At 40.7% G+C, this 24,860-nt stretch overlaps 2 protein-coding genes across 9 annotated transcripts in view; one reads left to right on the top strand and one right to left on the bottom strand.

The window, feature by feature from the left end:
• The window catches only part of DOCK7 (dedicator of cytokinesis 7), a 150,914-nt gene that overhangs the window by 54,151 nt on the left and 71,903 nt on the right, over positions 1–24,860 (top strand). For all 8 annotated transcript variants that reach the window (XM_019531555.1, XM_019531557.1, XM_019531556.1 and 5 more), the window contains exons 12-14: positions 550–692; positions 3,094–3,187; positions 5,616–5,778. In XM_019531555.1, coding sequence (XP_019387100.1) covers positions 550–692; positions 3,094–3,187; positions 5,616–5,778 — 400 coding nt within the window. The remainder of the gene's footprint in view (positions 1–549; positions 693–3,093; positions 3,188–5,615; positions 5,779–24,860) is intronic.
• On the bottom strand, positions 11,947–21,408 carry ANGPTL3 (angiopoietin like 3). The gene is made up of 7 exons (XM_019531561.1): positions 20,881–21,408; positions 19,699–19,809; positions 18,707–18,824; positions 17,825–17,938; positions 16,359–16,454; positions 14,259–14,531; positions 11,947–12,426 (listed from the first exon to the last, which is right to left on the bottom strand). The coding sequence occupies exons 1-7, from the start codon at positions 21,373–21,375 to the stop codon at positions 12,245–12,247; spliced, it is 1,389 nt and encodes a 462-aa protein (XP_019387106.1). The 5' UTR covers positions 21,376–21,408; the 3' UTR covers positions 11,947–12,244.

The following is a 24,860-nucleotide window of genomic DNA, read 5'->3' as shown; positions in this document are numbered from 1 at the left end:
GTTTTTTTCCCCCACTCCTCACCCTTGTAATGGTCCTGGCTAAAGGTTGAAATAAAAAGGACAAGGTCCATGATAACAAATAGATTTATCTTTCAAGGATTTTACAAGCAAACCATATGATATACTATTTAAAATCAGGCTGTGAAGACTGAGTGTGTTAGAGGCTGATGAACATTTTCCAAAGGAGTGGATTAATCTTTGTGAACCACACAGCTCATCTGAAACTGCTCTTCAGCATCCCCAAAACTGCCAACTTCATCATCTTCCAGCGCAAGAGAAATACATAAATCTCCACACGATAAAGACTTTTATAATAGCAATAAGGCACTGGGGTGAGGTTGCTATGAGAGGAGCAGAGGTATTCAGCTGTGCTTCATAGCTTCCTGATGCCTCAGGAGTGTGATTGTCTTAGCATAACCACCTCTTCTATCATGCTTATTGCATAATTTCTGAATGCAGCAGTTATCTTCTTGTGTAGAAAATCCTGCTTGAAACAAATTTTGACTGTTGTACAACTTGTTTTTTTTTTCATTTGTATTATTATTTTAGAACGCAAAGGATCTTGGTCAGAGAGGCGAAATTCTAGTATTGTTGGAAGACGATCCTTAGAGAGAACCACAAGTGGGGATGAGGCTTGCAATCTGACTAGCTTTAGGCCAGCCACACTTACAGTGACAAACTTCTTTAAGCAGGTATGATATGAACCATTGTCATTAGGATGGTTTGGTTAAGTGCAGCCAGAATTGAACTGAATGGATAATTCATGGTGCATTGAGTAAATTTAACATCTCTCTAACAAATTGTCTTTGAACAGTGTATAGTTGTATTCATTTTATGGGAACCTTATTCTTCAGACAGGTTCTGTAAACAGTGTGTGCTTTGCTGATGAAACTCATTGTGAATAACTGATTTATGAGCTTTAGGCTGTCTCCAGTAGTTTTGACTGAGGTCACCTGGGCCTGGCATTGTTATTATTTGGTCATTGGATCAGAGTTATTCGTAGGATCAGATCTCCTGAGATTAGTTCACTTTCCCTCCAACGTTCTCTAGCATTTATTTAAAATCCAGTGTTTTCCCAAGTGTTCCTTACAGTAAATCTGTTTGTTGGAATATTCACAGAAGCAGGCTCAAAACAGCTGGAGAAAATTTGGATGTTGAGTGAATCTGTACCAAAGGCTATTGGAGGTATTTGTCTTATTCTAGGCAAGGGTTTGTAGCCTAAACTTTAATATGGTGGTTACTTACTCAGGTCATTTGTAACAAAAGTCCCAGTCTTTAAGGCAGTCTACTGAAATAACAGCACTGAAATCAAGGACAGTTTATCTGTAGGAGCGTAGTCCAGCTCGTCATTGGAAGTTGAAAATGGCCAGGGCTCTCAGGATACATTCAGCACCAGAGCTGTAACTAGTAACGTTTATGCCCTGGGCCAGACCAGCTGTAGGAGGAGGTGTCAGCATAGCTTCACCCAGCTGGGTCAGCCGCACTCTCTTGATCCTTGGTGAAGACCAGCTGCTGGTCTGAGATGGGGGTAAAGATTTTGGTGCAGTTAGCAGGTTAACAGAGCTGCTGCTGGGTGCAGGGACTGTCTTGCCATAGTCACCGTGAGCTGCTGAGCTTCATTGCCAACAGCAATCTGCAAAGGTAAATTTGGTGGTGAAAAAGCTGACAGCTGCAGGGTCAGGAGGAGCTACAGCTGGAGGCTGCTGCATAAACCACTAGCTGCTGGCTGCTATTTCTCCTGCTGCTGCTGCTTGTGTCTTGCTCACCCGCCCCTTGTTATGCTATTGTTCAACACCTTCCAGGGTTAGGTCCCTTGGGGGAACAAGACCCTTTAGTTTTGGTACTGTGTTGCTGACTGTCCACTTTTCTCAGCTGTGGTCCTGTATTTTCCTGCTGAGCAGCAGCAGCAGAAATATAACAGCCTTTGGTGCTGAAGAGAGAGAGAAAATGGCAAAAATTGCTGGATTATTTTGAAAGGGAAACTATTTTGTTTTCAGTTAAGTAATGTATAAACTAATTAATACTAATCCCTTTCCTAATCCCCACCTGGACCAGCTCCTGAAGTAACTATGCCTGACCTAAAACTGTGCACTTCATTGCCAAGCCTTCCTTAATGCAGTGCCTTGTTAGGGAAATTTTACTTGAAAAATCATCTTTCGAGAAGAGCCACACACATGATCAGAGATCAGGAAAACAGATCATATGACGACAGGCTGAGATTCATCAGAGCACCCCAAGGGATGGCGAGGTTGAACGGTTATAAACTACTGCAAGACCGTTTCAGGCTGGACATAAGGAAGATTTTCTATGAATCTCTGATATAACACAGTACAGCATATGCCCAGATCATAGTTTTTGAAAAAAATGAGATTTTCTTTACCAGCTAAGTCCTTGCTATGACATTATGAAATTTTGACTTCCTCTATGAAAAATCTGTTGGCACCTTGGTTTTATGAATGTAGCCATTCTCTCCTGTTCTCACTGCTGTTGGATGGCTCATGTCTGAATGTGCAAATATAAGTGTAAATCAGAAAATGCATCACTCAGTGACATTCCACTGGTGGAAAAACAACGTAATTGAAGGACGAGTGAGCCCTCTATAACTCTTCCTCCCTTTCCCTACCATAAACTGTGGTTAAATTCTTCCCTTTTTTGCACACTTACAGAAGGGCAAGGTTAGAGCTTTTTTTTTCGTATTTTGCCCAAGCTATGGAAGGTTTGGACCATTACAGGGTGGCAAAAGAAGAATGGAAAAACAGAAAAATGATAAGGAAATCTTCTGACTGCTTTGTCTTCCTAGTACTTGTTCCCATAATCACATATATATTTCCCATTTCTGTGTAAAATAGGGGAAAGCAAACTTTTTAATTTCAGAGTTGGCAAGTCAAATGTTTCTGTTTTGATAAAAATAGGAAATTCTGATGGGGGAAAAAACCCCACAAAACTTGATAGCAGTTTTCAGGGTTTTTTGATGGGAGAGAAGCTAATTTCACTGAAAGTTCAATCAAAAAGTTCAGCCAGGTACACTAATATACTGTAAGTCAAGTATGAAGGCATTACACACTCATTTTTCTTTCCTCCCATAAACAATAGGAGGGTGATCGCTTGAGTGATGAAGATTTGTACAAGTTCCTTGCAGATATGAGAAGGCCGTCTTCTGTTTTACGGCGGTTGAGACCCATTACAGGTATTAAATGATTTTGGTGGAAAATGTTTAAAGGAGATCTTTTTAGTTTTGTAAGATTACTTGATAATTCCCATGTGATTCATAGGGAACATAGATACTATGGATGTAAGTGTCCCTAGGAATACATTTGGTCCATCCCTCTCCTCTAAAGCAAGATCTCATATACCTAGCTATGGTGGATGTTTGTCTGAGCCATATGTAAAAATCTCCAGTTCCAGGGTTTCTGCCATGTCTTAGGTCACTTGTTAATGTGCTTGATGATCTGTATAGTTAGTTTGGATATTAGGAAAACGTTATAAATTTCTCTCCCTACAAATTAGGTGCGCTAAGTACTAAGTACTTTTCTTTCCTTCCCTTCAGTGGATCTAGAAAAGAATTGCCTTTTTATAACAAGCTTTTACATGTTTGCTCCACCTCATTCTTCTCTTTTATTCCCCTAAAATTAAACAATTCCAGTTCTTGTGTCTTTTTTGTCATTCTCTCCTGAATGCTCTTCTTTTTCTGCATTTGTTTAAAATGTTGTAGATACAATGTTCCATTTGAAGCCTCAGCCAAATGCATTAGAAGAATTACTTTGTAGCTCTTACCCATGGCACTCAGCTTACTATATGCTAAAATAACTTCTGTCTTTTTTGCAGCAGCTCTGTTGACTCTTATTCAGTTTGTGGTTCACTGTAACCCCAAAATCTTTTCTGCAGTACTTGTCTGGACAGTTATTTCCTGTTTTGTATTTCTGCATTTGATTTATCTTTCCTAGGTATAGTTTTTTGCATTTCTCTTTACTGAATTTCATCATACCTATTTCATACCATACTTCCAATTTATCAAGAATCAACATTATTTTCAATTTTAAACCTCTCCTCCAAGGCAACCCCTTCAAGCTTCATATAATCGCATAGTTTAAGTTTACCCTCTGTCTCATCATGCGAGTCATTTCAAAATGTTGAATTATACTGGGCCCAGCAAAAGACCCTGCCAGACCCCTGGTGACATGTCTTTCTAGTTTCAATGGTGAACTATTAATCACTACTTTTTAAATAGTTTTTCAATCCGTTGTTTATCCATTTTATAGGAATTTAATCTAAACTGTGTTCACATGGCTTGCTGTTGAGAATGTCATACCAGACAGTGGCCAAAGGATCACCCAAGTCATAATATGTCTATCATATAAGGTTTCCCCCTGTGGACTTGGACAGTTAGTTTATCAAAGAAGGGAAGTAGATTGGTTTGATATAGTTTGTTTTTGACAAATCTGTGTCGGCTGTTCATGTTGTTCTTTTAGGTGTTTACAGATGATTGTTAGATACTGTGTTGTAGCATCTTTGTGCAAATTGAACCTATGCTGACCTATGTCTGTAATTCCCCAGGTTCTTTTCCTCTCCACCCTCTTTTTAATCAAATGCAAAACAAGATACAGAAGTTTGCAGGCCTATTTGTTAGAAAATCTATATGATTAGGAAAATGCTTGGACTATGAAAAAAAATGCAAACTTTGAGATGGTGGTATATTGTGCTGGTTGCATGTAGCCTGAGATATTCTAGCTGAATATCGGTTAGTTTGGTATGTCCGAAATTCAGCCACAGCACTGAACAGTATTCTGCAACAAATCAGCACAAAGCTAGAGCTGGATTTCATAGTGTTGCTATACCCCATCTGGATATGACAAGGTTACTTTTCAAGCTTTTCCTGCTTTTGAGCTTATGAGTAGTTTTCATAAGGTGATCTTTTAAGGGGAGAATGCAGTCCAGTGATGCCAGAATGGACTGAGTTTGGGTAAAGCATCTGTTACTTCTTTTTACCTTGTTAAAGGTAAATACTATGGTCTTTTCCTTTCCTTTGGAACCTCACCTATCCTCCATGAGTTCTTCAGGGTGATAGTTAGTGATTGCTAGTAGATCTGAGATTGCTTCAGGTAGTTCCATAAGTTCTTGGGGGTGAATTTTGTTATGGCCCTGCCAACTTCACTGTATTTTAATATTCTTTAACCTGTTCTTCCTCCTTCCTGGCATGTGTTTTACTTTCATTATGCTCTCTTACCACTGTACCTTTTCTCTCTTGCCTGTCTCTGTCCCACTAACCCTTTATTTCAGGACTGTGTAAATACATGGGCTTGGGACCTAGAGCTTCACAGAAGTTCCATATATCCTCTGGATACAAAAAAAACTGCTGTTGTAGATCATAGCCTAGATTACTGGGAGTACAGGATAGTTCTTGACTTCACATTTACAAGCCAGTCTAGTATTTCATGTACCAAGTGACAGGTGCTTCCATAAGGAGTTATTTCATAAGCTACGAGACCTCACTCACAGGATATATGTCAGGAATGCACTTCTACTGTGCTATCTAATATGGGGGGGAAGCATTATTTATGCACATGTAGTATATATGTATCTTTCATTTAGTACAATAAAAATATTTCTTTGTACAGCTCAGCTGAAGATAGACATATCTCCAGCACCAGAGAATCCCCACTACTGTCTAACTCCAGAGCTGCTGCAAGTCAAACTTTACCCAGACAGCAGAGTTAGACCTACAAGAGAGATCCTGGAGTTTCCAGCCAGGGATGTGTATGTTCCAAATACTACTTACAGGTAATATTTTAATTCCAGAGGATTAGTGGGTCCAGAACTTCCATGTTTATTATTTGATTTGCTTCAGAGCTTGCCACATCAGAAGACCTACTTTGCCAAAGACATAATAACTGAAGTGGTAGAAAAGGAACAAAAAATAAATGATATAACAGTTCTCTACAGAGCCTATTAGAGGTTCATAAAATATCTCATAGGTTCATAAAACTCAACAGTTCTTAGGGGCACATAAGAAAGTTTTCTTCATTTTTCAGCTGTGAGATTTGCTTGGGTTTCAGTTACAAACAAACCCCAATCCCAAAATAAAAATTCACGAGTTTTCTGATGTGTGTGTGTGTGTTTAAGCATCATTACTTCCACATAGTCCCAACCAGAAACTGTAACTCTGAACTGAATTTCAGTTACATAATGAAACCTAAATCCAAATGAGTTTTAAAACGCATTCTCAAGGAACAAGATTTAGTGTCAGCCCAGCTTTTCCCTGTTGTATGTATGCTCTCGGGAAGTGCTGTAAAGTGATATTTTTAAAGAATGCCTTTGGGAAGATAAAGACAGGCCCAGCCTCTCAGGGGCCATAGGCTTAAATCCAGAACTGGTTGAATTTTTTTCTCTGAAAGTTTTTTTTTCTTGTAAAGGAAGAATAGTTTTATGACTAAAAGACATTATTAAAAATAGTGGCAAGGAAGAATTAACAAAGAAAGTAGGTCCTGTTGTCATCTGATGCATCCCCTGTGCCCATGTAGATCAAAACCACATGATCCTGTGTGAACATGTCCCCAAAATATTTCCTTTAAATAAAAAGTACAATTTTGGTTCCAATTTTCAGCTTCTTGGTTTCCCAACACCATTTCCACCTCATTTTTTCTCCTTTTGCAAGGGGAAAAGAGGGAAAGGAGCAGAGAAGAGTGTGTATGGGTGTGGGGGAACACCGAACTCAATTTTGTTTAAGTATTAGCTTCAAAATGATTTATTTTCATTCAATTCAAATGAGAAATTGAAAATCTACAGTAAAATTGAAAAGTACAGTAATTTAAAAAACCTTATTACAGAAAATAATTGTTATTTTTCCTTCAACGCCAAACCAGGGTATAGATACTTTACTCTTTACTTTCCACTGGTAAATTATTGTGCTCTTTATTATAAACACTAACCCCTAGAGATGATAAATTTCTGGCTGATACTGTCCTTTTCTGTTGAATCATTTCAACAGCTTACAAGCCTGAGTTAAATTTTAGTATAAACATTTCATAGCACTTTAATGCTTGAGTATAGTTATAGTTTAATGCTTGACTGTAGTTATAGTTATAGTTTATTGTCCTGTTCACAGCCCTCCTATAGATGTTCAGGTGCAAAAGCTATGGATATTCAAATGATTAAGTTCATAAAAAGATAATTTCCGCATTCCAACTATATATGTATGTATAGTGAATAACAACACTTCTCATTACAAAACTAAAACTTTCTTCTGTGAGTTTATTTAATATGAAGACAGGGTAGATTTGCACCTTTATAGACTAACTAAATTTAGATTATATATTTCTCTATCTCTCTATATAGATATATAATCTAAAATTAGTTTCTATATATCTCTATATAGGGAGATAGAGATAGATATATATAGCATAAGCTTTAGTGATCTGGAGCTCACTTCATCAGATGCCATTAAAAAACGAGCACAGAGCAATGTATAAAATGGGGAAAGTGATTTGAATACAAGGAGGGAGGGGAAAGAGGCAGGTGGGGAGCAGTACTGAGAGGCGAACAAGCAAAGAGTCCATAGGAACAAAGGGGTCACAAAACCCTGTAGTCCCTGTTTAAGCCGTACTTAACACAGTCCAGTCCATGGAGGATTTCTCGTTTCCTTAGTTTCCTGTTCAAGTTGCTTTGTGAAAGCCTAGCTGCGTAAGAACAGCTATCCTGAGGTCAAAGATGGGACGTCCAGGAAGGTTAAAGTGTTCTGCCACAGGCAGGTCTTTGTCTTTCTGCAGCTCATGTCAGATCAATGTTTGTTCTTCCTTACACTTACAGATCTCCTTGTCTATCCAGTGTAGATAGCAGAGGGGCACTGTAAGCAGGTGATGGAATTTATGATGTTGGTAGTGTTGCAGGTGAATAAACTTCTGAATGTTATAGTCCATGTTATTTGGTTCAGTGATGTAGTGGCCTGTATGTATTAGGAGGGGGCATATTTGGCATCTGTAATAATTTTATTATCAATCACTTATTAAATAGTTTCTGTTTATATATTATGCTTAGCTATCCTGTTATATTAATGTGGTCCTTATTACCACAGATTTGGTGGATACTTTAATGTGTTTATACCCGCAGCGCCCCTAGAGAAGTAGATGTTTTCCCCATGTTGCAGGTGAAACTAAATGACTTCATAATAAGCTTGGTCAGGCCACAGCTGGAGTAGTGTGTCCAGTTCTGGGTGCCGTACTTCAAGAGGGATGTGGACACCATGGAGAGGGTCCAGAGGAGGCCACTCGCATGATCGGGGGCAGCAGGGCAGGCCCTACGAGGACAGGCTGCGGGACCTGAACCTGTTCAGCCTCCACAAGAGAAGGCTGAGGGGGGATCGAGTGGCCTGTTACAAACTAGTCAGGGGGGATCAGCAGGCACTGGGGCAGTCACTGTTCCCCCGAGCACTACCGGGAGTGACCAGGAATAACGGTCACGAGCTGGCAGAGGGGAGATTTAGGCTAGATATCAGGAGGCGTTACTTCACGGTCGGGGCGGCTAGGGTCTAGAACCAACTTCCAAGAGAAGTGGTGCTGGCTCCTACCCTGGGGGTCTTGAAGAGAAGGCTGGATGACCACCTTGCCAAGGTCATTTGACCCCAGTACTCTCTCCTGCCAAGGCAGGGGATCAGACTCGATGATCTGCTCAGGTCCCTTCCGACCTTACAAACTATGAAACTATAATTCAGGTATTATTAGGAAACGAGGGGAAAAACTAGGTTTGGTCACCAGTTCTTGGGGAGATAGGATGAAGGAGCATGAGTTGGTGGGGAGGGCTGGTGAGACATATACAAGGGTGCCTTACTGGGACCAAGACTATCACTGCTGTAATTTTCAGACTGCTTTCTGGAGCTGGTATTGGTCTTATTGGATGATGGTAGTTGTCTCCTTCCCAGTTTGGTGGCTGCTCTTGCAGAAGCTATGAGTACTTGTTTAGAGATTAATTCTAGATTGAGGACTGTTCTTTGATGTGGTAGTATCCTATTTTTTAAAGAAGTTCACTTTAAGCAATGAAGGCTGCCTGTGCCAGCTACTAAGAAAGTTTTCAGGGAAACTGTTTTCAGGGAAACTGGCTGACATTAGCATTGGTGTTAGAGGAGGTTTTGGTCAGTGATGACCAGGGATCCTGGATTCTGTGTTTAAAAATCACAGATTCTTTAATTAAAACCCCCCAAATCCATGATTAAATGAAAAACTGATATATATCTAGTTATCAATTGAACACAATGTTTAGTTGATATATTTACAATTTTAAAGCATTTTGGAAGCCTACCAGAGCCTCAGTCACTATAATAAAATAAATTTGGGCATTTGATTTTGGGTTTTTTATCATGTAAAATCAGAGTTCCCCCTGCCCCCTTCATTTTCCAGGACACAGGTCCAGGCCCCTCACTTCCTACCCACAACTCCCCCACTGTTGCTGGTGCCCCTCACTCCCCAACCATAGTGAGGTGCCCCCTGCCCACCTGGCATCAGCAGGTTGCACAGCTCTGTGCTGAACCCCACTGCTGCCAGGCGGGCAGAGAGCATCTCACTATGCTGGTGTGGGGCTCGCAGCAGTGGCACTGAACTTCTCCATCGTGCTCTGCTGTGCTGCTTTGGGTCCCATCTGCTAGGCTGTGGAGGCGCCAGGGGGAGAGCAGCAGGGCGGAGAGCCTGAGCTCTGAGCTCACAGTGGGCAACCCACCTCCTCCCCTGCCCTGTATACAAGTCTGGGGGGCACGTGTCCTCCATATCTCCTCTCCCCTCCTGAGAGTGTGCGCAGTGGTGGAGAGTGAGCCCCACCGCCTCCTTCCCATGAGCCTCCCGCACCTCTGTCCCGCTCCCCTGCACTCCCTGGAGCTCTGCCAGCCTACAAGGGGAAACCACTGTTTCCCTGTGTTTTTTCCTTTTAGGGTGAAAATCCGAGTTTTTCTCCTTAAAATTAGAAAATCCAGGTTTTACTGCATTTTTCTGTGCCAAATAGAAAACCTGGATCCCTGGTGATGAGGGAGGCAAAAAGAAAACTAGAGACATCTCCCTTCCTGGGTTCCCAGCTCTCATTTCTGTCTCGTACCCATCATTCCTTTTAACTTCTTCCATTCTGCTTCCCCCATCCTGTGTTTTAGGACTTTTTTTTGGTTAAAACCTCCATGGTCTTGTATCAGTGGAAAGCAGGTAGCAGAAAAATACATTTCTTGCCTCTCAGATTTTTTTTTTTTTTTTTTACAGTTTGGTTCATTTATACCATGCTATCCAGCTGGCCACATCCAGCCTCCAAGTAGTTAACCTGCCCTTGCTGGGCTACCAGTCCAGGCATTGCTTCCCCCCCCCCCCCGCTGGTGTTGCTGGAATCTCTGGACTCCTCCTCCCTCTTCCTGCTTCAGCTGCCTATTCCTGCCCTGGGGGATGGCCGGAGTGGGGAACGTGGTGCAGCCCATGGGGCTGAAGGAGCTCACAGCTGAGAGGCTGGGTGGGGGTAGGGACTGAGGATCACTGTTGTAGTGGGAGTGTAGGAGGCCACGTTGTGTAGTCCAGTGCAGTGATCTCATGGTGCAGAGATCTTGGGGCAGTAGAGGAGGGGAGGCACATGGTGCTCAGCCTGGCCACTCAAGTTGGACAGCTCCCATTTTATAAACATGAAAAATCTTACTGTAAACTCTGTTTAAGGAGGTAGGGGCTGTTGCAGTACCTTATGCAATGGAAGTAAGGTAACATTTACCTTTTTAGTGTGGAAACCTTTCAGAAGGAAATGAAGAGGAGAAAAGAGGAAAAGTCTGAGAAATGTTCTGATAACTATTACTAATAGGTTTGTTGCTATAGGAGCACATGGGTCCGCAGTCAGATCTGAGCCCCATTTTTCCTATACTTTGTAGAACCACAAAGTCAACTTCTTGACTGACTTTGTGGTTGTAGCCAGCAAACAAACTCTGCCCAGTAAGAAATAGTCTCTTCATGCTGTATACCAGGTTTGTTTGGTTTTTTTTAATTTCCTTTTTTTTGAGGGGTTGCACAAACCGGTCAACATTATGGTACACCAGTACATTACATTACAGTGTCTCTTATTTCAGTTATAACACATTAATTCCCACAGTATCCAGTTGGTTTGCTGCATTATTTTTCTTGATTTAGCAATTACATTCAGACTTGTTTCCACCTTAACAAAATACATCTTAAAAAGTTGTTTTTTCTTGGTTACAAATGTTAAATTATATAAAATACGTACAGTACAGTTATCAGATGCAATATGTAAAAGTCAATATGACTCGATTTGCCTGTAAGCATGTAAGTAATCCCATTGACTTCCAGGATTAAGCAAATATGTAAATATTTGAGGACTGATGTCTGAAGGTCCTAAGCTTACAGTCTTTACCCTTGTGACTGTATGGACACTACTGTTGGCTTCAGTGGGATTGCTTGCATAGGCTCATGTTGCAGGATTTTTCTTCATTTGTTTTAAAGACAGTTTGTCTGCTTTAAACATAGCACGTTGTCCTTCATTTAACTCCATAAATATAAAATAAAAATGGGCCTGATCCAAAACCCATTGAAACAGAGTGGGAAGCTCCCATGAATAGGGAGTATTTGCATCAGGCTTTAACGTTTGTTTTGCAAAGCAAAGAATAAATGATTAGTTTCACAGTCTGCATTTCCAGATGCACGTTTTCTTAGTTGCATGGGAACAGTGCTGTTTCCAGGATTTGTGCCAACATAGATAGGTGGAAGTTCAGGCTTAAATGTATAATACTGTAAAATGCAGAATTACCCGCCTTCCATTCATGTATAGAAATGTTCCAAAACTATAACTTGAGACTAATGTAGAGCTAATATACTTTATAAAGTAAAATCCATTTATCCTTCAAAATTAATGGTTAAATGTTTTCTATACCATTTTTCTAATCCATTATTTCTCTTGAAACATTTTGAGTATTTTCCTCTATACTCCTCTATCCATATGTGAATGCTGTGACTCAGAAATCCTTCTCCCCATTCAGTACAGCCTAAGATCTCAACAGGTATTAAGTTCCTAGATATTAGCATTTAAAAATGGAGGCCAAGTCCTTCATTTTAATAATACTCACCAAATACACCATAAGACCATAGTAAACACCTGTTTTGTTTTGTTGAGTAGATGTAATATATATACGCCATATATTTTGGCATGCAGCGCTTATGCTTGTATCGAGGAAATTCATATTGTGTTTCATGTTCAGTGGGTATATCTGAATTAAACACATCAGAGTGAGAATTCAGTCAAAACTTTCTAAATCTGTAGGATGTATCATGAGTTTGGTTGACTTAAGTAAGTAGAATCTCCCTTTCTGAGGCTTCCAGTACAGTCCCTTTCTCCGTTCTAGTTTTCCCTTTGATCTCGGTTTGGTGTATTTTCCATTCAGGTTGGTTTCCCCGCATCCACTGTGCCACCAGCCACCTAAAAAGGATATTTTAATGTCCGTTAATCCAAATTTTACTTTTCCTTCCTGACGTGACGGGATTAGTTACTGACTAAACCCTGTTTTTAAGATGAGTTTTTTTCTAGGCCAGATCCATCTTTTGTTGAACCTGTAATTTTTTACAGATGCAGAATATGTTGCACTTAGAAATTCGGTGACCAAATAAAGACAACTAGGAAAACACTTAAGCTTTTTTTAGTTTCCTGCATCCTCATAAGGCTTAGGATCACTGGTGATTGGCAAGCTATCCTTATAAGGATACTCTATTTAGAAAGCACAGAACTCTGAAAATCATTTGCTTGTTTGTGCTAGGATCACCGAGCTGACTTTCCTTAGCAGCATTCCAAATGCTAGTAACGCTTTAAATCAGAATTAATTAAAAAAAACTAGTGCTGGTTTTATGTGCTAGGTCCTAGTGCAGGCTGTCCTGTTGGCTTCTGAACGGTCTGCTGCTGCTGGTTTTGTGTTTTTAAGTATGAATTGGCAAAAAAACCAATTAGACTTCTACCCTGTTCAGATTCTATAGAAGAAAGCTTCCAAAAGCTTATATCTGTCCTGCTGCTTTTAACATGACTATCACTTATTTTGTAAATTTTACTGGAGGTCAAAATCAGGTTTTAAATGGAACTCAGCCTTAACTACTATGGCCTTTTGGTTAAGGTGAAAATAGAGTCCATTCTCTGTTGTATGCAAGGAGGGATGACTCAGAGAAAGCCAGACTGGATTGAGGGTAGTGATGCCTAAACTTCTGACCCTCCGGGCTACGTGAGTGTCATGGGCTTGATCCTCAAGCTGGATATTGCACAAGTACAGTGCATGGGGCCCACTTGCAGTTGTGATTCAGTGCTCCAGTCTGACCCTGCATATAGTCCAACTATGCACCAGCACGATTTAGTGAGCAGGGCGTCATTATCTGGCCCACAGGGCTCCCCATAGGTCTGGATATTCAGCAGCAAGGAAACAGCAATCCACACTGCCACCATCCCTCCACTGCCAAATTTCTTGACCCATGGGCAGCCCTGCAGGCCAGATGGCACAACTCATGCCAGAAGCTGCAAGGACCCATAGACTGAAGTCTAGAGCACTGGACTAGGCTCAGGCAACTCGGGTCAGATCCTGACTTGAGAGGCCAGTGGAACATACCCTTCCATTGATGCCGGTGGGTCAAGAACTCACCCCAAGTTCTATTTCTGTATCTACCACTTTATGATCTAGGCAGTTATTTAACTTCTCTAGCTGTAAAGTGAGGTAATAATGCTCAGGCATTCTGAGGTCTGTGGAGGAAAAGCACTTGATAAGTACTAGGAATGGTAATTTTACTTTCTTGGTTTGTAGAGGAGAAATTCTGTGATACAGTAGTACAGCTATGGGAGGGTGACCAGGGCTGCAGCCCTGGGCTTTTCCTTTGCTGGGGGTCACAAAAGCAGCCATTGACACAGCAGTAGCTGATTGTATCACCACAATTGTCAAGGCACAAACCGGTGTTGCCTTGGTCATCTGGTCACGCCGGTGCATAGTTTGGCTGGCACGTGGGCTCAGGCTGGCACACCAGATTGCACCGGCAGACAGGACCCACTTGCTGACTCTGCACAAGATCTGGCCCACGGATTGACTCTCTGCTACTTATCTGACCCACAGGGCTTGGGCATGGAGCTACATTGCTATGGTTCTGCTGTGATGCAGTCTTTTCAGTATCCTAATGTCTATGATTGCTAAGTCATGATAAGTAGCTCCCCGGTAATTCATGGAAGTTATGAGAACTCTGGGAGGAGGGTTTATTACATTAAATATCTGCTCAGAGTACTGATACCTGAATAGTTTTCTGGACAGGTAGAGTCTCTCTGTGTGTTATCACCATGATCCATTGTTGAGAACTTCATTTCTGTCTCTTCAGTCAGGGCATTGGGAATATTTCCTGAGATCTCAGAAAGGTAGAGGGCATAGTCAGTTTCTGGACTGCCCAAGGTGAATGTGTACTCAATGTAACGTTTATTAGCCTTCCAGTCTTCCAGCTCAATACGTAAAATGTTGTCAGCTTGTTTAGCGATGGAATACACCTTATTCAGTCCCAGCCAAAATTCCCCTGCAAAGGTATGTAGTATGAATAGTATTAGTATAGAGTTAAGTCAGGGCAAAATTATTTAAAAAGGTTTATTCATGGCTTTAATTAAATCAATAGTATGAGTCTTGGGAACTCTTGATCTTTTCTGAGGGTCTCCCTGAAACATTCTTTTTGTTTACATCTTTTTTAATTATACACTAGTGATCAATGAAAACTAGATACGTAAATGACATGTAACTTCTCTGAATTTTCCAAGCTCTTATGAAAGTCTGCAAGGAGAGTCAAGACATTTTTTAAAACGTACATAATGGAAACTGTGTGATAAGTGAAGCAAATGACATATATAAAACTTAATTGTAATGGAAATGTATTTTCTTGAAATGAGATTTTGCTGCCCCCATGTACAAAAGTTAATTTAACTTGATCATTTTTTCTTCAGCACACTTTTTAGCAGCTGGGTTTATTGGTTAGCATATAATTATATTCAGTCATCAGCATCCTATAGTACCCATTGTTGATGTCCAAGCCCAATAGACCCTGACAATAAATAAAAAGAGGCACACTGGCAAGATGGTACCAATTTTTCAAAAAATAAAAGACAAGCTGTTTGAGAAAGATAAAAGGGAGCAGAATAACCAGGAAAGAATTTATTTTGAGACATAGCACCCTGCCATTTTATATTCGTCTTAAAAATCTGCATAGGCCAGAATCATATGTTGGTATCACTGTATAGTAGTCTGATACTTTGCACTTAATAAACTTTTTTTGTTCTACAAATCAAAGCACGCAACTCATATTTTAATATCAGTAGTGTTACCTTACAAATACAGATGTTCTCAATGGTTCTACAACCTTTTTGCTGACCACCTGAATGGAGCTCATGGACCAGTGGTGGCCCATGGGCCCTAGTTTGAGAACCTCTGCTCTAGATGTCTCCAGTTCAGTGCTCTCTCTCTAAGGTATACATTCCTGCCATTGTTGGAGACTGGATACCAGACTATATAGTCCATGTTGGTCTGATCCAGAAGGGCACTTATGTTCTTAATATTGGTTGCTTTTGAATCTGCCATTTGGGCCTTGCCATAGCAAACTCAAATCTTCCAAGAGCAGTTCCATGCTATTTTAAAGAAAATCTGCTGGATGGGTGGGCAGCTGACCGGTGCCTGATGTTAAAATCTGCTTTGGTAGTTGATGATTAACCTATAAGCATGGGCGTTTCTGAACCACCCACAAATGAGGTGATGTGACTGGCTGCCAATGACTGAGAAACAGCACTGTGTGAATAGAGGAAAAGCCTCTCATCTTATGCTGTCCTGAGGTTTGAACCCTGGATGTGGTAACTAGCTTACATGAAATTGTGGTGTGGAAGAAAGAAGTGCTGCTCTGTTGGTTGTTCCTTGTAGCGTGCATCTCGTCTCATCTCGCTTCTAGATTCAGAGGAATCCAGAAGTTTGGGTTGAGTGATTTTATAAAATGAAAATCTAAACAAATACAATAATGTTGAGAGCTGAAAGGACTCCTTTGGACCTTATTTCAGAAAATTGTCTAAGCACATACCTAAAGGTAACGCTGGAGAACTTTGTTGAATTAGGAGCCTTCTGCTTTCTGGTGTGCAGTGTCCAGTGTCTTACCTTAGGTAATTTTACTTGTTTTCCACTGCTGCCCTGTTAACCTGCTAGTTTCACCCAAGATTGCAGCCTCTACAAGGCTTCTATTGCTACACACATCAATGCTTGTGAACCCTCTAGTTTCACCCCAGAGTCCAACCTCTAAAAGCAGGTACTATCCTATAAAATATGAAGAAGTGTGTGGGGATCAGGGAGAAAGAAAAGAAAAGAGCATCTTTACCACGGAGATCTCCAAAACCATTTACGTAGCTCCCCCAGGTTTGGTTGAAATCTTGTGATCCATCAGATCTCCTTTGAATTACTGTCCATGGCCTGTCTGTGAATAGGAAGTGAACTGTCAGTCTGAAGATTATTTTACCTGTTTGCTTGAGCTCTCACAAGGGTAGAGCAGAAGACAAGGGAAACTAAAAATTTAAGAATAGTAGTCTAGAACCTAGATCACTCTATCTGGGTGATTCACAGAGGGTTGCCAAATGGAAGAGAAACTGCTCAGCTGTTTGCCATAGCTTTTATTTCAAAGGACACTGCTTCTTTCATTGCCCGCAGCTCATCAGCAGTCATGACAACTCTTTGCTGTGTCTGTGTATTGCTCTCTCTATATATCTTTCTGTATCTACCTCCTCATTTATACTGGGGGGAGGGAGGAGTAAGAAACCCCGCCCTGCAAAGTAACTCAGTTCTACTGCAGCTGGATATTTAATAAATACTTTGCACTGTCAGTAAACCTCTTCTCTCCTGTTAGCTCTTGACCACTACACCAGCTTCTGGGTGGAACATATGGGACTTGTCCATGCTGCTTACAACTACTTTTTTTGAACCCAGGTCATGACACCTTGCTTAACCTGGTCACAACAAACATCATGTTGTCCCTGCAGGAACTTTTTTTTTTTTTTTTTACTATGCAACCCTGTGCCAACAGTGTCTTCTTGTCCAAACGTATCTCGTTGCCTCTGTGTGTTTTTGTATCAGCATATTCCTAGAAATAGCTGGGCGTTGGTGGCATAGTGTCTGGTCAGAGAAACTGGAGGGATGTACACAGAGCAGCACCACTGGTGTGATAAAAAAACAGGATGACAAACAGGGAAGGAGGAGAGCAGGGCAAAATGGTGGTATAAGCACAGTCCAGGAGTCTAACACATACCACAAAGTAATAGCACTATGATTTTGAAGTTAAAAGACAGGCCTGCGCAGGTTGTTTGGAAGGATCTAACACGGGGAGTCATATAAAATGACTAACTCTGCACTCAGAAATAACCGTTTAAGGAACATGCATGACATTTTTTTTTTTAAATGTTAACCCTTTTAACTAAGCAAAGATTCCTGGTATCAGCTGTTTTAATGTAGTAAAGATCCTTGATGTTTGTAATACAGTGAGTTTTTGGTATTGGCAAGCATTGTTTAGGGTGGCCATTTGACTCTTTGGATTAAAATCTGTTTCCTATCATTACTTTTTTAATGTATCTCTTACTCAGGCTAAAGAATAGACCTTTGCTGGCACAAAACAAATTGGATGCCATTTCTTTTAATTTTCTTTCATCTCTTAAAAGATGGGGAAGTGTTGGCAGCCTCATGATATCTGTCCACTGTCTGTGTGGTCTATAATATGTTTTTGCATGCTTTAGGATGGTACATGGTTCTACTTTATCAGTAAATAACTTAAAGGGAGAATTAGATTGCTGGCCTTACCCAATTTCATTTCACAGTAGACGCTGAAGGCTTCAGACCCATTGGGCTTAATAGTGTAGATGCCACTAGAGTGTTCTCCAGTGTTGTATATGGCAGTACAGTCTGTAGCAACACCTGAAAAAGCAACAAGAAATTATACATCCTTTTTTATAAGCAGGAATTTTGAAGGACAAAATCCAGGGGTATTTCTCTTTATCAAAATGTGTGAAGCAGAACAGAAGCTGGAATAGATTTCTCAGCAGTGGCTTTCTTCTATAACAGTTGCATCTTTGAAATGGGCAAATTAATTTATTTGTGAGGGCTGAATATTAATCCAAATGAAATGTGGACAGCTGGTGTTTTCTCAGGTTGACAAGGTTTCTCTTTAGATAATCTTAGAAAATTAAGACTAGATTGTTGGTAGTTAGGATTTTTTCCCAACAAATTTTGAATCAGTTAATGATTGACTTAGTCTGAATTCCCATCACTAAAATTCAGAAATTCTAGTCTGCTTTAAAAGCCTAATCAGAGTACTATAAGTGGCATGTGTAAAATGAATTTGATGCTTAGTCCATTTCCTCATGGACAAGTATTGCAGACATCATCACCATTGGCAAAAAAGCACGGAGTGGTAGTTGTAACACAGCATAACCCAAGAAGAGACTACATTAACTGCTTAAGATTTAACTTTTTATCCTCCAGATGTTGTCATTGTGATGTGGAAGAATTTGCATTGTTGCACTTTTTCATATGATTAAATGGATGAGTCAGTCTCCAAATGCCAAAATCCAGCCTGTTTCATAAAACATGATATGGAAAATAACAATCTTCACCGTGGACCTGCAGATTACTGCAAACATAATAGATCATGTACTCATATAAAAAGTCGTTGTATGATCTTACCATGAAATTCTTGTTTTGTAGCCATTGAATTAGGTGAAGGAGTGGGGATGGTCTGTGGTTTTGTTTGCTTCCAAGAAAATGCATTTTCTGTGTTTTCTTGAAAGTCTGTGTTGTTTAGCTGAAACAAAGCATATTAATATATTATTAATCTCCCAAGAATTGGAAGTAACATGTGCATATATATTTCATTTAGCAGTCCAAGATTATAGCATTAATTTTTATTATGAATTTAGTCTCTTAAAATAATCATTTGGAAAATGTGAAAAAACACATGAAAAAGTCTTTAAAATATTCTACAGATTTCCTGTATGCTATACTATTGATATGCCTCTTTGAAACACATCTTTGATCAGTGAAACACTTCCATTGAGATAAGTGATGTAGTTTGTAGTTTACCTGTCCATGTGAGATATATGTTAACGAGTAGATTGTTTTAACTGACATAGCTTAGAAACTAGTACCAACAACTAAATAGTTTAAGGAACTGTGGAACTGGCATGCCTTTTCCTCACTCCTGTTCTGCGGAGTGTAATTAAACATGTTCTTGTTAGTTTCAAAATCTAGTCAATTATACCCACTGCTGCATTAAGCAAGATTAAGTGTTTTAATGTGGGAGTATGGGGCACTCTTGATGTGAGTATAGCAGAAGAAGAGGAAAGGATAAAACAGAAGTTAAAAATGGAAGTAAAGGGAGGGGAAGAGAGTTGGTCTAAGATGAAGAAGAATAGTGCTATAGACAATAGGAGAATTAGAGAGGAAAGTGGCTACTGCAGTGAATGTTCCCCTTGTGCTTACAGTTAGCTCATGGTACAGAGCCCCATCACAGCCTATCAGTGGCCTGTCCCCCAACTCCATACAGCAGCAGCACCGCTGGTCCACAGCCACAGAAATCCTACCAGCTACATTTTGACCAAGGGAGCTATTTTTTTCCATAAAATATCAGAAATAAATTCTGCAAAGGGGAAGTTAATTCAGAAAACCAGTTATAGTACCTTATCTTCCAGCTCTGTCGTTTCACCATGCTGCTTATTGAGTTGTACATGTTGGTCTTGTACAATTTTGAGAAGTTGTCTAATGTGGTTGTCTTGCCGCTCTACAAAACTCTGTGGAGAAAGCAAGGAAGAACAAAACTGAATAAAAAACATAGACTATATGGTTAGGAAGGTTAGAATAATGCCCTTAGCATCATGTCCTTCAACCCACTACTTCACTGGTGTCAATTTCTAAAGGCAAAACCATTTAATAACAGTCATTGTTTGCCTGAATATTGCCTTTCTTGCTCTGTTTTTGTAGGGCAGAATGCTTTCTCTTCTGAAATGAACATGTTTTGGATCAAATTCTTGAGTCCTTATTTGAGAAAACAAATAATCAGCTTCAGAGGCCTTCATTTGACCTCTTTATTACTAACTGTAGCTTTGCTGTTTGGGTGACTAAAATTTTTGTGTGGATTCTGACTGAACACATTCCAGCACGCTAGCAGAAGGCAGGATACTTCATTGGCCATGGCACTGACCTAGGATTCTGGAGGTCTGAATTTAACTTCCTTCTCTGCCATGGTCTTCCTATGTGACCGCAGGCCAATACCACTCTGTCCTTCAGTTCCCCATCTGTTACAGGTGGGTAATAGCACTTCCTTCTCACAGGGATGGTGTGAGAATAAATCCATAGACAGTTGCAAAACACACTTAGATTTGGTGGGAACATGGGCCTTATAAGTAGAGTTGTTACATAGATATTCCTCTTTAGGGATGTTTTTAACTCTGGGCAATATTGAACCTTGCAGAATTCTTGTACACCACCGTTTTTCAAGCAGCTGATAACCTGCTATACTGCAGTTTTCTTAATAGTATTAATTTCCAGATTTCAAAGGATTTTAGCATTCTTAACAGCAGTTAGGGCCATATCATGTAATCAGTTTCCAGACATATTTCCTTACGGATTTTAAGTGGGAGTAGGGTTGCTTTAAAACTGATGGCAAGTCATGGCCCATGTTAAGACACTTAAATTGATTCCCGTAAGATTATTGTTCTGATTTCTTCTTTTCTCAGAAAAAATACCACTTTGACTACAAAAACTATGTAAAGAAAGCATGGTTTTGGATTGCATAAATTACTTAAAATAGCATTCCTGTTTACTCTGGATTTCTGCCACATGAGTTTCTCAAGTTTACTTACTTTGAGTGAAGTAATTTCTTTTGATTCTTGAATTACAGGCTGTCCATGGACTAATTTAGCTACTTTCTTTTCCAGTCCACCTACTTTCTCTTGAAGCTGGATTTTTTCTTGCATGAAGTTTTCAATCCTTGAAATCAGCTCAAGTGATATATTCCTTATCTCTTCATTGTTAACTTTTAATATGGAGGTTGTTTTTCTGAGCTCTTCTTCTTCTTCTTTGATTTCATTTGTTTGCAGTGTCAGTTCATAAAATGACTTATCAAAAATATTAAGTTTTCGAAAGATGTCATTGATTTGCCCCTTGGTCTTCTGGACAAAGTCTTTAAGACCATGTCCAAGCTGGAGGAGTCCATTGGCTAAAATTCGTACATCATCTAACAAGGCAAATTTTGATTTTGGCTCGGGAGGTATAGAATCAAAGGCAGAATAATCTTTCTCAGATCTGGCAGAAATAGCAAATGAGGCAATGAAAACAAAGACTTGAGCTATTTTCATGTTGTATCTTTTTGGTATTCTAAGTTTGTTTCAGAACAGAGAGATCTTCCCTAGTAATAGTTTGTTATATGGTTCTTCCAGGTTAAAGAATTTATATATACTCCTGTTCGCTTCTGAAGAGATAACACTGAGTTGATCATTAAATCATGTATGATTGAACTACTGTACCCCTCTCCTGTCCAGGTTGATATCTGGGAAGATAAAACTGTGCAACTAGCATGTTGCTCATTAAACTAGCAGTTAGATTTCCAATATGCCAGCTATTTTGTTGCAAGATTATTCAATTATTGCTTATTCCATTGACAGAATAACTAGTTTGGTGGATGAGGGGAATTCAGTGAACATAATATACTTGGCTTTTAATTCAGTCGCATATGACATTCTCATAAATAAATTAGAAAAATGAGGGCCAGATAGAATTACTAGAAGGTGAACGCATAATTGACTGAAGAACTGGAAGCAGAAAGTAACTATAAATGGCTCAGTATTGGAATAGCAGAAGGTTACAAGTAGGGCACTATGAGGGGCTGTTCTGGGTCTGATGCTATTTAACATTTTTTATTAATATCTTGGATGACAGAATTGAAAGCATCCTGATCAGTTCACAGATGAGTTAAAACTGGGAGGGACTGCAAACATTTTGGATGTGAGTATTACAATTAAAAAGGATTTTGATAGATTGGAGAATTGGCGTTGGACAACAGAATTGAAATTCAACACAGACCAGTGTAAAGTGCTAGACATTGGTGCATCTACACAAGACACTTTACTGCACATTAGACTAATCTAATGTGCAGTAAAGCATCACTGTCTACACATGTGTAGCAATTACTGTTCAGTAGATTAGTTTAATGCACCATTTTCTAGTACCTGTAAGCACAGGTACTAGAAATCAGCGCTTTAAATTAATGTGCCAAAGTGCATGTGTAGACGCTGACTGGGAGCAAATAGCTTCTGGTCAGCCTAAGCAGCAGGGTGCCACAGGGCGTGGGGAGAGCTATCCTGGCTTGGTAGGCTGCTGCCTGCCAGCCATGTGGAGATCAGGACCTGTCCCATCTCCATACAGCTGAGAGAGCTGTCCTAACTGCTGGTCAGTTCCCTCAGCTACGTAGAGATCAGGATGGATCTCCATGTGGCCGGGACAGCTCTCCTCCAACCCAGATTGGGACCAGCCCTCGTCCCCCCCTTCCAGCCCTACGGCTGGCACCCAGGGGAGTCTGGAGTTCCCCCTGGCTGCTGCAGGGAGGCAGAGCAGGGCAGGAGCAGCCCTAGACTGAACTGCACCTGTCAGGAGCAAATTTGCTCCCCACGAGCACCCATTAAGTTGCGTGCAGGAGGGTTGCATTTTAATGTGCCCGAATTTTCTGCGTAGAAAATTCAGGCACATTAATTGCATGCATAGATGTGCCTTTTGAGAGCAAAAACCAAACGCACAAATACAGAACGGGAGATAATTGGCTAGGTTGTGGCATTACTGAGAAGGATATACTGTGGGTTTTGGTGGGTCAAAGGCTCAATATGAATTGACACTATAATGCCATTGCCAAAAAAATAACCAAAAGCAAACGCAATTTGAGGCTGTGTTAATAGAAATATTGTATGTAAGACACAAGAGCAAATGGTACCGCTGTACCCATTGCTGGTTAGGTCCCAGCAAGAATATTGTGTGCAATTCTGGGCACCCCATTTAAGAAGGATGTGGAGAAATTGGAGAATAAGGTTTTCAAATGCAAGCTGTGCGAGGAAAGTTTGAGAGAACAGGATATGTTTAGGTTGGAGAAAAGGAGATTAAGGTGGGATGTGACAGCAGTAGTCAAAGATTTGACAGACTGCCATAAAGAAAAGGGAGAACAACCGCTCTCCTTTGTTACAGAGGACAGAGCATGAGGCAGTGGGCTTAAGCTGCAGCAAAGCAGATATAGATTAAACTTCAGAAAATTCTTTGCTGTCAGAATGGTCATGCAGTGGAACAAGCTGCTTGGGGAAGCTGGGGAATCTAATTCAGTGTAGGTTTCTAAGAAGAAGCTGGATAGGCATTTGTCTGGCATATTGGAGAGAGTGCATTTATACAGGGTGTGGATTAGATGGCCTTTGAGGTCTCTCCCAACCCTCTGATTCTGTGATTCAGCATGAGACATTGGATATAACACTTTCTTAATAGGCTAATTTTTGTTATCAACTTAAACTTATAGATAAAGGCCTGAATTACTTCTCATTTAGGCTGTAAAGTGTTGCCAGAGCAATTACAAAAGAGACTTACTGTAAATGAGAATCCGGTGCTACATGTTATATCGTTTATTCATTTGAAAAAAGCAAACGGTGGCAAAAGATGCACTGGGCCTGATTCCCATCTTGTACTATACTCCTGAAGTATTTTGATGTACTTCCAGGATTTTAGTGCTTCATTCCAGTGCAAGAAGCTTCAAACCCAGTGGCTTGTGGTACTTTGGCCTTGATTTACCAAAGATTGACATTTGTAATATTAAGTACTCCTGCATGCAGTGCTCTTCTGGTGTAGATGAGTGGAGGATTCAGTTCTGGCAGCTTCAGCTTCGTAATTGTTTTCCATTTGTAAATTGCTTCTCAAGGCTCAAGCAGTGGGAGTCCAGACGCTCAGTTTTGAGTCACTGTGGTAGAAGGCAGAAGTTTGATGCTTCATGTCTACAATGCATGCAGACCAGGAGCCATCTGCCAGTCTGTGCTGTTCCTTTCCCTGAGAGCCCTAAGCTGTCATGCTCCTGTTTAGCATCCCCTCTTGCCTATCCCTGTGCTGGACTCTTCAAAGAATCATATACATTTCAGTGGAAAAGTCTGCAAGGATTTTCATGTGTCTGCTGGGCAAATTAACATGAGTTTCCCAGTGCAGAATAGGCAACAAAATTAGCCAGGTCTTAGCTAACTCTTACACGTGGCCTTTCCGATGCTGCTATCTACAGGTGGGTAAGAGAGATGTCTAAGGGTAGCATCTTTTTCCCAGGCATTCTTCATGGTTAAGAGTTGACACTAAACAGCTAGGGTGAGTGCAGTTTTACAGATACGGTGCGAAACGAGAGTCCAGCCTGGTGACGATTCCTCCCTTTAGAAACTACGCGCTTTCAAGGAAGGGTGAAGTTTTGCATTAGTGTCTTGGTAGAACTAATCCAGGAGGGGCCAGCAGGGGACTGCATGCTTAGGGGCAACCAACACGGGTTCATCAGTGGCAGGTGCTGTCAGACCAACCTGGTGGCCTTCTGTGATCAGGTTGCCAGATCATTAGATGCGGGGGTAGCAGTGGACATAGTCTTCCTGGACTTCCGGAAGGCCTTCGACACTGTCTCTCACCCCGTTCTCATTAAGAAACTGGGGGACTGTGGAGTCAACGCCCACACAGTCAATTGGGTCGCCAGCTGGCTGGTGGGCCGCACCCAGAGGGTGGTAGTGGATGGGTCCTTTTCAACCTGGAAGGACGTGGGCAGTGGGGTCCCGTAGGGCTCGGTCCTCGGGCC

This window comes from Crocodylus porosus, unplaced genomic scaffold (assembly GCF_001723895.1).
Source record: "Crocodylus porosus isolate Cpor-Errol unplaced genomic scaffold, CroPor_comp1, whole genome shotgun sequence".
NCBI lineage: Eukaryota > Metazoa > Chordata > Crocodylia > Crocodylidae > Crocodylus > Crocodylus porosus.
The sequence above is the reverse complement of the archived record's forward strand: the minus strand, read 5'-3'. Positions and strand labels throughout refer to the sequence as shown.